At 40.9% G+C, this 13,005-nt stretch overlaps 1 protein-coding gene across 1 annotated transcript in view; it reads left to right on the top strand.

Annotated features, from left to right (window-relative positions):
• The window catches only part of LONRF3 (LON peptidase N-terminal domain and ring finger 3), a gene marked incomplete at its 5' end in the record, with an annotated part of 21,253 nt that extends 9,967 nt beyond the window's left edge, over positions 1 to 11,286 (top strand). The window contains 9 exons of the mRNA XM_019521049.1: positions 816 to 971; positions 1,858 to 2,092; positions 2,805 to 2,895; positions 5,693 to 5,807; positions 6,194 to 6,315; positions 7,066 to 7,224; positions 8,329 to 8,491; positions 9,624 to 9,773; positions 10,490 to 11,286. Coding sequence (XP_019376594.1) covers positions 816 to 971; positions 1,858 to 2,092; positions 2,805 to 2,895; positions 5,693 to 5,807; positions 6,194 to 6,315; positions 7,066 to 7,224; positions 8,329 to 8,491; positions 9,624 to 9,773; positions 10,490 to 10,648 — 1,350 coding nt within the window. The remainder of the gene's footprint in view (positions 1 to 815; positions 972 to 1,857; positions 2,093 to 2,804; positions 2,896 to 5,692; positions 5,808 to 6,193; positions 6,316 to 7,065; positions 7,225 to 8,328; positions 8,492 to 9,623; positions 9,774 to 10,489) is intronic.
• Positions 11,287 to 13,005: the final 1,719 nt, after the last annotated feature.

Below are 13,005 nucleotides of genomic sequence, written 5' to 3'. Positions count from 1 at the left end.
TACTCTCGGGAGAGTCTGATCCTGCAGCCCATACTCACATGAGGAATCTCTTTTGACTTCCAGAAGACTATTAATAATACATGGTGTGCTGTCTTCTCAAACATCAATGCTGCAGGATCAGACCAGAGGCATGGTGAGACTGTTGTGGCCTTTTAAAATGCAGGGATTTTTTTTTTTAACCCTGCTTACTTGAGATTTTATATCCATGGTCATTTGGCAAGTTGCACTACACTAACAGCCAACAATTCACTACTGGATGTTGGAGATTCATTTGCATTGACATGCAGAGGCCCTGAATGTTTTTCATCTCTGCAACTTTTTGCTGTATTCCCATTCTTTCTCCCTGAACACATCCCCCTGTTTGCATAGTGAGAGGCATTTGATCAAGCCTGGACCCGTGGGAATGCCCTCAACTTCCAATGTCTCCAGTGGGAATTATGGCACTCAGCATTCCCTTGTTTAAGAAACCTTTTAAATGCTTCTAGCAGTAACTGCGGGTGAGGTTTCAATAAAACTCTAGACTTCAGTACTAGTGGATTTTCATAAATATGTCAGCATTCCCCTAGTGGCACACCAGCACATTGAATTCTGAAAATGAAGCCTCTGCTTTTTGAGCCTACGTTGCACCACCTTGTATGTGTGTGTCTGTTTTGTTTCCATCCTAGACCTACTCAGTTGTTTGCCAGGGATCCTTAAATGCTTTTGCAAATCAACGGTGCTTCTTGCAGCTGTTCCCTTCCCCACAGTCCCCGCTCTTTCCCTCAGAGATTGCAAGGGAAGAACTAAGTAGTGAAGTATTCTGTTTTATATCACAGCTTCTACTTAGTTTATTTTCACCCATCCCGGGAAATGCTCAGGAGCACTTACCCGATATCCTGCAGCTGTTGTCACCTCACTCTAGATTAAAGGGGAGCCTTCTAAATTCAGTGGGATCTGGAGGCACCAGCCATAACCTACAAAGGTTGCTCAAGGTAAAGCTAAACTCTGATGTGTAGTTCTTACTTTTGCTGTGTGTTTATGTACCGTTTGGAGAGTCTTTCCCCCCCCCCCTCCCCCCCCCATCCCAACATGAGGTTGGTTTTTGTGGAGAAAAGGAGGTAATTGGTCCCTTTTCTCCCTCATGTATCATGCCTGGCCACATACCATTGTGGTGCCTAACAGCTGACCTCCAGCGTATACCTTTAAATTCACCTGGGAAATTGGTCCCTTCATTTGACATGAAAAATGGTTGGTGATGTTGGTTCGGTGCTATTTCTCATGACTATTAAATGGCAACAGTAGGATTAGAAAGTACTCTGAAAAAAGTACCAGGTTTATGACTTGTTCTGGCCAAAAAGCATATATGCCATGAACCCATTTTAGCTATTTGTGCAGACTTTTAGGTGCATTTTTTTTGTATTGTTCTGTGCATATGCTTCTCCCTTAAAATAAGTCATGCGGTGTTAGTCTCTGAAACCAGAAATATCTGAACCTAAAATCAGCCAGATGGATTTTTCCATAGGTTAGGTAATAATGACTAACAGGCTGAGTCTTCAATAAAATTCTGCCTGACTCAAGTTTTATGGTCAAGTTATAAAACCAAAGAAATGTTACCATGAATGTTATCAGCTTTTGATAGAAGGGGAAGACTGCTCTGGTGGGAAAGGGATATCGATTGAAATGAAGGCCCTGATGCAGCCCTTAATCTGTGAGCCACTGGTTTGCAGAGCCTTTCCTGGTGGTCCACAACATGGAAAACGTTTTGAGAGCTGGGCAGGAAAGTGGGTCTGTGAAAAGAGTCTTCTCTTGCAAAGTTGTCTGCAGAATGAAAATGTAGGGGAGCTGTGCTCCTGATGTACGATCCTCTCTTTCATCCAGGTAAATGTGGAACACAAAAAGAGTTTTCCTGCTCACGAGGAGCAAAATGTGACTAGTTTGAGAAAATCAGTGCAAGTGACGGAGATTAAAAGAGACTGCTCAGAAGCTGAGAACACGCACGCCTCCGTCCCGGAGTCTGCCTTTCTCATTTCTGAGAAATGCAACCTTTTGAAAAGGAAGTGCTGCTCTGAAGACATGAGAAGTGCTGAGGTGCCCTGCAAGCGCACAAAGAAAGGTAACCTGTTTCATTCAGTGAGGGCCTACTCCTGTTTTCATGAAGTTGATGGGAGTTTTGCCTGACTAGACAGCTCCAATCGTGGACTTCAGTTTTCATCTCTCCCCTATTTCTGTTCCCCCTGTAAAAAATAATTACACTAATAAATCTAGAGAGGGACAAAAAAGATTAGGCCAAGCCTTTGTTTACCAGCTGAGCGGTGAGTCTCGTGACAACTACCAGTGCCGTATATGGTTGATAACAGTAATATAATCAAGTTTTAAAATGCCTGACTTGCTGTATTTGTAAGGCACAGATGCAGGAATTACTTTTTTTTCCTAACATCACCAAGATCATGGAAGCCCTTGGTCTGATTTTCCTGCTGTTCAATGGATTTGGATTGATTTAACAGGAACATCTGGCCCTTTCGCATGCTTCTAACGCTGAGTGTGGGGTTGTGGCCACACTCTGTCAACACAGGACCGAATTCCACTGAGGCTAATGGAGTCAGGCCCACTTATGCCAAGATTAACTTGTGCAGCAAATTCCATTTCATGATTCTAACATTTCAAAAATTGCTTATAAATAAATGCAGTCCTTGATCACAGTACAGTTAAAAATCAGATGTATTTGCAAACACATAATAAAGCATTGTCTCTGAAATGTTAAGCGGTTCCCCCCACTGTCTGGTTATGTATTCTAATACAACTTTTTTTTCACAATTATATAATAGGCACAATAGATGCCAGGGGATCTAATGCTGGGCACCACATTTCATTTGAATTTGTGGATCCATCTGACCTGGACTGCTCTTTGTGCATGAGGTAGCCATTATTTTCTCATGGATATGTTTAAAGCTATATCTCTTCCACTAATATGATCTACAAACATTGTCTAATTTACTTGGCTATTTGTTTTTCTGGTTTGGAAACTGGGGCTTTCTGTATAACATTGTGTCCCATACCATGCACACTTCTAATTATTTGGTTCTGAAAAGTTTGTGGATAGGGATCTTCTGATGTATCCCAGGTAAGAAATAATTTGTGCTTGGCAAAGGACATCCAAGTTTATTGGGTTTAAATGCACTGTGGAACATGACTGAAAGATTTCCTTTTACCAGATGCACAGACTCCCCCACGTATTACACACAAGTCCACCACTCATTCTTGGCAGTTAGTGTAAATTAAGCCACAAGAGATTTTTTTTCCCACTAACAGAAATATTTGACAAGTAAATGTCTGTATAAATACTTAGTTTGCACATAAATTAGTGTAGTGTAGCAACAGCAATATTAAGGTCTTCCAGGCAAACAAAGCTCTCTAGTCAGTGGTTGATTGGCTCGTTTTGCAGAGGTGGGAACACCTTGGCCTCAAAAAATAAATAAATAAATAAATAAAAATAAAAAATAAAAAAATCTGGATTTAGGGTTGGGTTTTCTTGTTTGAAAAGGTAGTTGCCTATGCTTAAAACTGTTTCAAAACAAATTGAAATAGCCTTAAAAAAGATGTGGTGAAACTGTTGATTTTCTGCTTGGAACAAACTGTTAAAAGCAAAAGGTGATCAGAAGTCTAGGATGTAGCCTAAGACATGTGCTCCAAAACCTTTACTGTTGCCAAGAAAACACCTCCACTTCTTCACCCCCACCCCCAGTTCCCCATATAAATAAAACTGTGAGGTTTTCTACAAACTAGTTTTCAGACACATTTAGTAGAATGAATTAGTCCTGCTTATTTGTATTCCCTGTTAAACCAAAAATAGCCTGAATCATTACTCCTGAGCATTAAGACAACTTGAATATAAAAACCTATGTCAAAAAGGAACCTGTTTGAGGGCCTTTTTCTTCCCAGTGCTATAATGCATGTTGGTTTCAATGGTTATTATGTGTTGTGCAACTCAGATATACCTTATCTAAGATTTGGCAACTGTGATACCTTGGATTAAATGCCTACTAACCTACTGACCTATTAACCAATTAACTGCAGGAGCTATTATTAGCCTATTTAATTTGCCCAAGTAGCAAAGGGGTTGCATCCAATTCAGTGGCATACAAAAAGCAGAGGCAAAAGTAAGGGAGTCTCTCATGAAGGAGTAAGCATTTGGTTGCTGCTGTATTCATAAGCCTTTCCATATGATATACCTACCACTGGTTTGTGCGGTTCAATCCCGCTCTGACAGCAAAACTCCACTCCCATTAGCTGCTGTAAGAACTAGATCAGGACGGTGTATTCTGACAAGCATTTTCCTGTTCTGTGCCATCATGTGAAGCTAGGTTGGTCCAAGTACATAACTAAGATATTTAAATATGCAAACATACTAACTGAAAGGTATTTTAGAATTTGGCATTTTAAGTATTTACAAGAAGTGGGTATTTGTTAAAAAATTGACCTAGAGGAGATTTGGATTATATAACTGACTAGCAACAAGATTGCTGTGGCCTTTTGGATACTTTTTCATATGCTTCCCTGTTAAATGTCAGTATCTATAGCAGCTAATGAGAGGTGATGAACTGGTTATGACCTTTTTTGTTGAGCTAATTATTTTCTTAAACGTACTTTGTGTGATGAAGCAATTAATAAGCTTAAAGTTATGAGTATAGCTTCCACACACACAGTAGCAACCAGGTTTACCTCTGTGGGAAAAGAAAACAATTATTGTGGTTTAAGAAGTGACTTCACTATATCAGTTGAATTATTTTTTTTGTCCAACTGAGTTGCTTGTTAGGATATAACATTTAGAGTGGCTTTTGGTTCGTTATGCTTTTCCTATTTGATTTTTAAATCAAAGGGAAAGGTTGGGAAATATCTCCCTTTTTAGTTTGAGATGTTATTGATATACAGAAGAGAAATCTTTGTAACATTTCTTCATATTTTTCATACTTGGATGCTTGTTACCTGCAAAGGATCTCTTTAGAGTATATAACATAAATTTAGTGAAAAAGAGAGTTAATTTAATATGAAAATAAAATTACAGTGAAACTGATGGGAGTTAAAATCCTAAATAGCTTTTTAAAAACAAGGGCCTACATGTATAGTATTGTTTTGAAGGGATATGAATCTATTGGGTATTTACCTTTGAGGGCATTCAAAGGTAAAAGCTCTGTATTCAAACCAAATTAAATTTCCCAATATTAGATTTAGCAATGACATTTTTTATTTTATTAAATTGTATGTCCTAGCAGTACAAACAGTCCTGTTCTGTGTTTGGTTGGGTATGTAAAGCTAATCTTGCTGCCGACTGAATGAGTAATGGTTTTCAGAATCGGGGCCTTATGTTTAATTCTTCCTTTGAAGGTCCTCTCCTCTACTGACTCTCCTCACCCTCGACACACAAACTGAAATTCTGGGCTTGCTGAGATAAGTGTCAAATTTTCCACCGACTTCAGCAAAGCCAGGATTTCAGCCACCCCCTTCCACACTGGGCAGGCAACAGGGAACTCCCTAGTTAACTACATTCAAAATTCAAGGTGGGGAGAAAACAATAAGCAAGGAACAAATGTCCCCCAGCAGTGCAGAAAACTGTAACTACTGACTAGCTATGAAAAAAAGCTGTTTTGTAACAGCCTTTTCTCTTATTTTTGCTACACGATATTGTTGTCTTTTGTTTTTGGTTGTTCGGTTCCAGGCTTTTCTATGAACCTGTCACCACGCCCTGTGGACATACCTTCTGCCTGAAATGTCTTGAAAGATGCCTAGATCACAACCCAAAATGCCCCCTGTGCAAAGAAGGCCTTTCTGAGGTAACAGCCTACAGATGTAATTGGTATAAATTGCAAAGAACAGATAAGGTGGGACAGACTTACTAAGCGCACGCCACCGCCACTTCCTCAGTGCTGGCATGCATTTCACCACCTATACAATTAAGCGTTGCAGTGCCAGGTGCTTTTCAAAGCACCCGGCACTGCAGTGATTTGCATGTGTTAAAATGCCCACTAAGTGTACAGGAAGGTCACTGCGGGTTTTAAGTAGGTCACAAGGAGGAAATGGCTTAGTGACTCTAATCTATAATAGAGGTGACACATGCTGTTCACAGAGGACTACACTGGGCATGGGTCAATAAAATTTAGCACTGCAGCCATTGCTGGACGTTGTCTGATAATTGTTTAATTGTGATTCCTTGTTGTAGTGTTTGGCTATGAGGAAATACTGTAAGACGGTACTGATGGAGGAGTTGATTGCTAAGTATCTTCCAGAGGAACTCACTGAAAGAAGAAAAGTTTATGAAGAGGAAATTGCAGAGCTTTCCAAGTATGTGAGCATTTCATTTAAATGCAAGCCTTTGACATGAGTTTTGCTAGCTACTGAATAGTTCCCATTGCCATGGAACGTGCCATAAGGGATCATGAAGGATCTTACTCTGTTTCCCTTTGGTCAGAGGGCATTTCAGAAAGTTTAAACCTACTGTGTATTTGGCAGTAGGGTGTCTAAACCCTCCACTTGGCTGCAGGTGATAATTGAAAACAAGAGGAAACTTAAGGCCATAATTCTCAGCGTGTTGTAGTGACACTGACTTCTGTTGACTTTTGATGCAGATCAGAAGGTTGAGTGGGTAGAAATGAAATTTTGCGCAAGAGACTCATTGGAACATGTGAATTGGGAACCTGTGTGTAGGGTAGCAGGAGTCTTAAGGAAAATACAGGCTATAGGTATAAGACTCCTTCCTACAAAGCAAGAAAGAGTAAGTTTAAATGTACCCTTCCCACACAAATCATAATTCTACAAATTACAGCGCAATATCAATGTCCAATATATCAGGCTAAGTAGAAAACCAAGCAAAATAGTTAATAGCCTTTATATAGAGTAGAAATCTTGATTTCCTTTTGAGGTGGTTTTTTTTTTTTTTGTTTCTTTCTAAATTCTCCCACCAAAGCCAGTTAAGGTAACTTAAGCAATCCTGGTATTGAATAAATTAGGTTTGTACATTGTACTTCTCTGTTTTTAGAAACTGATTCATGCTATGCTAATATAACAGGGTGCTGTTTCTTCCCTCTCTTACAGTTTAAATAAGAATGTTCCTATATTTGTCTGCACAATGGCCTATCCTACCGTCCCGTGCCCTCTGCACATCTTTGAGCCCTGTTATAGACTAATGATTCGAAGGTGCATGGAAACTGGCACCAAACAGTTTGGCATGTGCATCGGGGATCCTGTCAAGGGGTGAGTGAGCAGAATGCCCTGCCAGTCGGAAACTGCCCCTCTCCACTGGATCCAGTAGTCCTTTTCTATCGACAGCCCCTCTGATCAGCCGTTTCAGAGGAATGTGAAACTTAAAACATAAGAACAATTATATAATAATCTGCCAATGGGCAAAGTTTCTCAAACCCATCAGTTAATGGTGAACTGGCTTTTTCTGAAGCATGAAGATTTAATATCTGTTATCCTGTCCAATGTAACTGTCAATATTATTCATTTTAAGTGTTTAATTCTGTCTTTTGAAATTTAGTCAGCTGTTGGACTCTGTGATACTATGGGAAAGTACCTTCCGGACTTCTTTACTGGGCAGTGCATGAAAGTTTCTTCTTGTTAAAATTTTATGTGGTTTTTAGTTGGTGTTTTTTGATACCAGCAACTGAATTGGATTGATAAGGGTTTTTTACACTGAAAACAAAGTGTCCGTATCAAGTCAGATTTACACATTCACTCTCAAAATAAAATGTCTGCTAAATAGATATATTGGCTCCATACTGAATTGGCTGAGCATCTGTGCTATGCCTTTTTACAGCAAGTACTCAAAGCTGCCCATCTTATACACACTCCTTTGCAGCAGCCCCCCCACCTCCAATCTATTTTGACAACTTGCCTGCTCCATCAGTCTGCATTGCATGCTCGATACAAAGTGAAGTTTACTACGACTTAGTAAATTTAGCTTCTGTAGTCCTTATTGTAATTAACTGTACTGGCTCTAGACTCCTGCTGAATGTATGCATCTAAATTGCAGAACTTGAATAGGAAGCAAGTTGTCCATCCAGAGCAGCTGAAGCAGTACAGTTTGTAGTTACATTAGAAATGTGATTTGTACAAGGAATTCTGTGTTCTAAAATACAAGGTTAGAAATGTTCATCTGGTCAATTGCTTGAAGATGTAGTTTTAAAAGCAAGTGTTGTGTATATATAATGTGAGGTTAAGTAATAAAGAGTAATGTAAAAACAGTGAACTGACACTAGCAAGGCCTTTATACTATGAAGTGGCTGTACAGTAGAGATGCAGAACTAAGTCTGAAAAGAATAGGTTTATTTACTTGCTCCTGTTATGATTAAATAGCTTTGCAGATTACGGCTGTATTCTGGAGATAAGAAGCGTTGAATTCTTCGCTGATGGACGCTCTGTTGTAGACAGCATTGGCAAGAGAAGGTTTAAGGTGATACAGCACAGCCAGCGTGACGGATATAATACAGCAGATATTGAGTACATTGAGGATCAAAAGGTGAGTACAGCAGCAAAATTGTGGCTGAAACCCTTTCAAGGACAGAATATTTTGTTTCATAACATGCACAAAATAACCCAGTACATGCCAGATGGCAAGCAAAACCACAGTATGTATCTGGATGAGCTTTTATGGCGTCTTCTGGAGGGTGCTTTAGGTCTGTGTTTATAACAATGATCAGATCAAGCCTGCTTCCACTGAAGTGAGGGCGCTGGCAGAAGTGACATTTGTTATGCGATCGGCGCCCTGAAAGCACTCTACAGCCATGCTGAGACGGAAGTGAAAGGGCTGCAGAGCACTTTCAGAATAGCTGATCGCGCAACAAAGTAACCCTCATCTAATGAAGGTTCAGATGAAGGCATTCCAAAGCAGAGTGTGTTTAGGGAACTTCTGCTCCCTAGGGTCTGTTTGTCAGTGAGATCGGGGCTGGGCTGCAACCCCCCCTCACTGCACTGTCTGCAGGAAGGGAGGGGGAGTGAGCTATGGGCTGAGCTGAGGATGGGGGGGTGTGGATTGGAGGTCCCATCCTGCCCCCTCTCCTTCAGTTCAGGCTGGGCAAATTCCAACCTGCAGCTCCCCCTTGCCCTCTTCCCGCCCCATGTCCTTTCTCCAGACAGCACTAGAGCTGGTGGGGGACAGACAGAGTTAGAGTGGGACCTGTGCATCTGTCAGTGGCCTCAATGACAGCTTCAATTCAGGCAATAAGTATGACATGGAGCCCACTGAATTTAAAAGATAGTGTAGCTTCCTCAAGTGTCCTAGGTGCTGTACAAACCTACACTATTCTTCCCCACCCCCCCAAAAAAAGAAAAAGGAAGATGGCATCTATCCCAAAGCACTGTTTAAAGAACGATTACAATGTAAAGAACTTGGGGACCCATGCTTAGATTTCAGTCTATAACTCTAGTAAACAGTGACTGGATTTACTAACCTGGTAAACATTGAATCTGAAAAGGGATTTATTTTAGAATATAAGAAAAACCTGAAGTTAAGTGGGCTGGGGGACTGCTCGATAAAGAATGAACTTTCAGGATTCCCTGAGAAATCTCAAAAGAATTAACAATGTATGTGGCACTTTCTTTGAAAAGGCCAATTGAATTAATTCCAGCTCCCCCTTCTCTGCCAATTTCAGGTGCAAGGACAGGAGTATGCTGAATTACTTGTTTTACATGATTCTGTGTACGAGCAGGCACACACGTGGTTTAACTCGCTCAAGCAAGCACTCAAGAGTCGAATACTCAGTCATTTTGGTCCAATGCCAGCTAAGGATCCTGATCCACAGGTGCATGACTTTGTGCTTAGTCAGAATTAATTACATGTCAGATAACTACCATACACCATAATAAACGGAGAAGAATTTTCTCATTCTTTGGCTATCCAGACCTTCTTCACTTATCTTGTATAAACTGCTGTACCTCAGAATTGTGCTGCTATCAATCACTGCTATAGTAATGCTGAGCAAGTTGGTATTCATATTTTAATAATCCTCTGAACTTCCTGAGAAATACTAAATGTAAAGGAACAAAATAATCCCTTTTGGATTTGGTGGAATGGCACCTACTTAGCACCTGGCTGAATCTGTCCTGGAGTCAGGTGGACAGTAGGAATTGGACAGGGGGGAAAAAAACTGAAGCTACTGTTAAACAGCTACAAAGTGCTGGGGGAGGAGCGGTGTGAACACCTACTTCTAGCAGAAGTTAAATATAAAGACGTAAGCCTATAAAGACATGCATTAAGTTAAAGAAGACCTTATGTACAGATGTATCACTAGAAACAAAAAAAGGTCTGATTTTAAAACACCCCAGTATTAGAAGAAAATTGGAGGGTGGATCTTGGCTTGCGTTTCAAGCCATCTCGTACCCAGAAGCTATTAGGTTGGGCAGGTGGGAGAGGATACCTGGCTATGGAACAGCATGGTTTCTATTGACAGTATTTTAAGTCTGTGAACACATCTCAGTTCCTGCATCATCATTTGTGCTTTTCTTTTCTCTGTTGCAGGCTAACCCTAATGGCCCTGCCTGGTGCTGGTGGGTCCTTGCTGTCCTTCCACTTGAGAACAGAGCTCAGCTTCCATTCCTTGCCATGAAATCCCTAAAAGACCGCTTGAATGGCATCAGACGTGTCCTTATGTTCATGTCTCGTACGAGATCACGGTGATGCCAAGAGAGCTGTGAAACCTCTTGCAATACTTGACTTGACTGTGGAGTGTTTCTTGTATCTATATCTAACTGCAATAATGTCTTACAGATTCACCTGTCAAAGCAGGATACATTTTCATGCCTGAATTTCAAAGGAAATAAAATATAAAGAGCAAAGGATACTTATGGATGCTTCGCTAGTTTCCATTTTGAACTCTTAACTTTCTTGAGATTATTCAGTTATTGTACTGCTAAATTAATAACATAAATGTTATATAGCAGAACAAAAAGTGATCTTGTTTGCCATAAACCTTTCAAAAGTTTAAGAGTGTTTTGTAGTAGATAAACAAAATCTGTGCAGTTTAATGTGAAGCAGAAATAATAATGTTAATGCATTATTTCAGTGAACTGCAAAGTCTTTTATTCCAAATGGTTCAGGTTTTATATAGCATTATGTATAATAATGTTCACAACTTCTGTTTGATAATTTATTTTTGCACTATGATGTCTTTTTTGGTTTTCAAATGTATATTGCAATTATTTATGTGTACATTCTCTGAACAGAAAGTGAGCTGCTCTATTTATTTACAATGTCCTACCCTGTATGTATGACTAAAGAAAAAAATGATTCTAGGAATACACAAGCTACTGCTTCTATCATTTTTTTTTTCAGCATATTTATGTCTGAGCACTTGAACATTTTTCTACTTATCTCTAATGTTACTGTGTTACAAGAGTGTGCCCCCAAAACAAAAGACTTCATGGCAGGCTGTCTGTACAGGTTTTGTCTGAAATAATTTGATTTTAGTTCCAGCAAGACCTTGATCCTAATACCTTAACTTGGCCCCTGTTTTAAATGTGTTGCCAAACTGGAATCTAGGTCAACCAACTTCAGTGGGAGTTGGCGAGAGAGTATTGAAGGATCCAGCCTTTCAATTTGCACAGATATACAGAGCGTGTAATAGCCTACTAAGTGCTGCATTTGTCTGAATTGTTCCTGAAAAATGTGGCTAAACATAAACACTTACTAAGGATGAATCCCAAATGTGAGAAGCAGCCATTTACAAACAGGAACTGCAACTATGGGTGTTGTTTTATTGCAGGTTATTATAGATTCTTTATATTAATCTCCTTACTGTTAAGGCTGTCTTGTTGCATTGTCTAACTAATGTCATGGAGCAGGGGAGGTGTGTTTCTTGGGTTTTTTTGCTGTGTAAGACTCCAGAAGGGCTGGTTCCCTATATTGCACAATAGAGGGAATAATGGTAACAACCTTGCAACTTATTCCACCTCCAGGTTACTCTGTTGACCACAAATCTTTATCCAGGCTTGGCACTTGTTTGTCAGACTGTGAGCAGTTTGAGAGTAAGAATTAAAACTCTGGGGGAAATGGAAAGGGTTTTGAAGTGGTTCTTTTTAATTAGGGGTGCACTGATAGAGAGTTTTTTTTTAGCCAATACAGATGGCTGATTTTTAATGAGCCATATTGACTGATACCAATCCAATTCCAATATGCAGCTCCACCGTGTGGAGAGCAGCTGGGTCTGGCTGGTAAGTTTGTGGTGGTAGGAGAGAAGGGATGTGGAGGGGGAGTAGATCTAGGCCCCCGGGGTGAGGAAGAGAGTGGGGCTGGGGCATAGCTAGGGGCAGGTGCTGCCCCGTTGGGGTAGGGCAGGGCATGGGATGGCCATGGCTTGTCCGCGGGGGCACAGGGCGGGAAGAGTAGGGCGGCTCCTGCTGCTGCACAAAACCTGGAAGGGCAAGGGGGCAAGTACCCCCAGATCTACGGGGGGCTGTGCAGCAGCACCATGGAATAGGAGCTACAGCAAATTTTGGGGTGGCTGCAACCCCTGCTCCCACACTGCTACTATCTGCCCCAAGCATAGCGCAGCTCAGCCCCCCCACCAGGAAGAGTTTGGTGCTGCCCCCAGCCCACCCTTGCCCCATGCACAGATCTGGGGGCCCATGGCCTCCTGCGGTGTGCGCGGCAGGAGCCACCCCACATCTCCTGGACAAGCCACAGCTCCATCCCGTGCTCTGCTTTGCGCTGGCTGGACAGCACCCCTCCCGCTCAATCCTAAAACTTCCTATTATACATTATTTATGTAGAGTTATAAATTGCTGCTCTACAGAATAAGGATAAAACATGGTGCCTATTCTAAAGTCCTTATCATCTAAATTTGGTATTGGATTTTAGCACGGATGATTCCCCAAGGTTACAAATTGTTTCTATTTACCTCAACAGTGAGCACTACCATTTGCCAAAAATAGGCAAGAAAGCAATAATGCATTTTGCCAAGACACTCGCTACCCGGGCACACTCTGCCTCCATCTTCCTGGAAATCTAATTATAAGAGAACCTTTTAGTCTATTTCC

Source organism: Gavialis gangeticus, unplaced genomic scaffold (genome assembly GCF_001723915.1).
Source record: "Gavialis gangeticus isolate Ggan-Ray unplaced genomic scaffold, GavGan_comp1, whole genome shotgun sequence".
Lineage (NCBI taxonomy): Eukaryota > Metazoa > Chordata > Crocodylia > Gavialidae > Gavialis > Gavialis gangeticus.
This window is presented reverse-complemented; position numbering and strand designations above follow the sequence as displayed.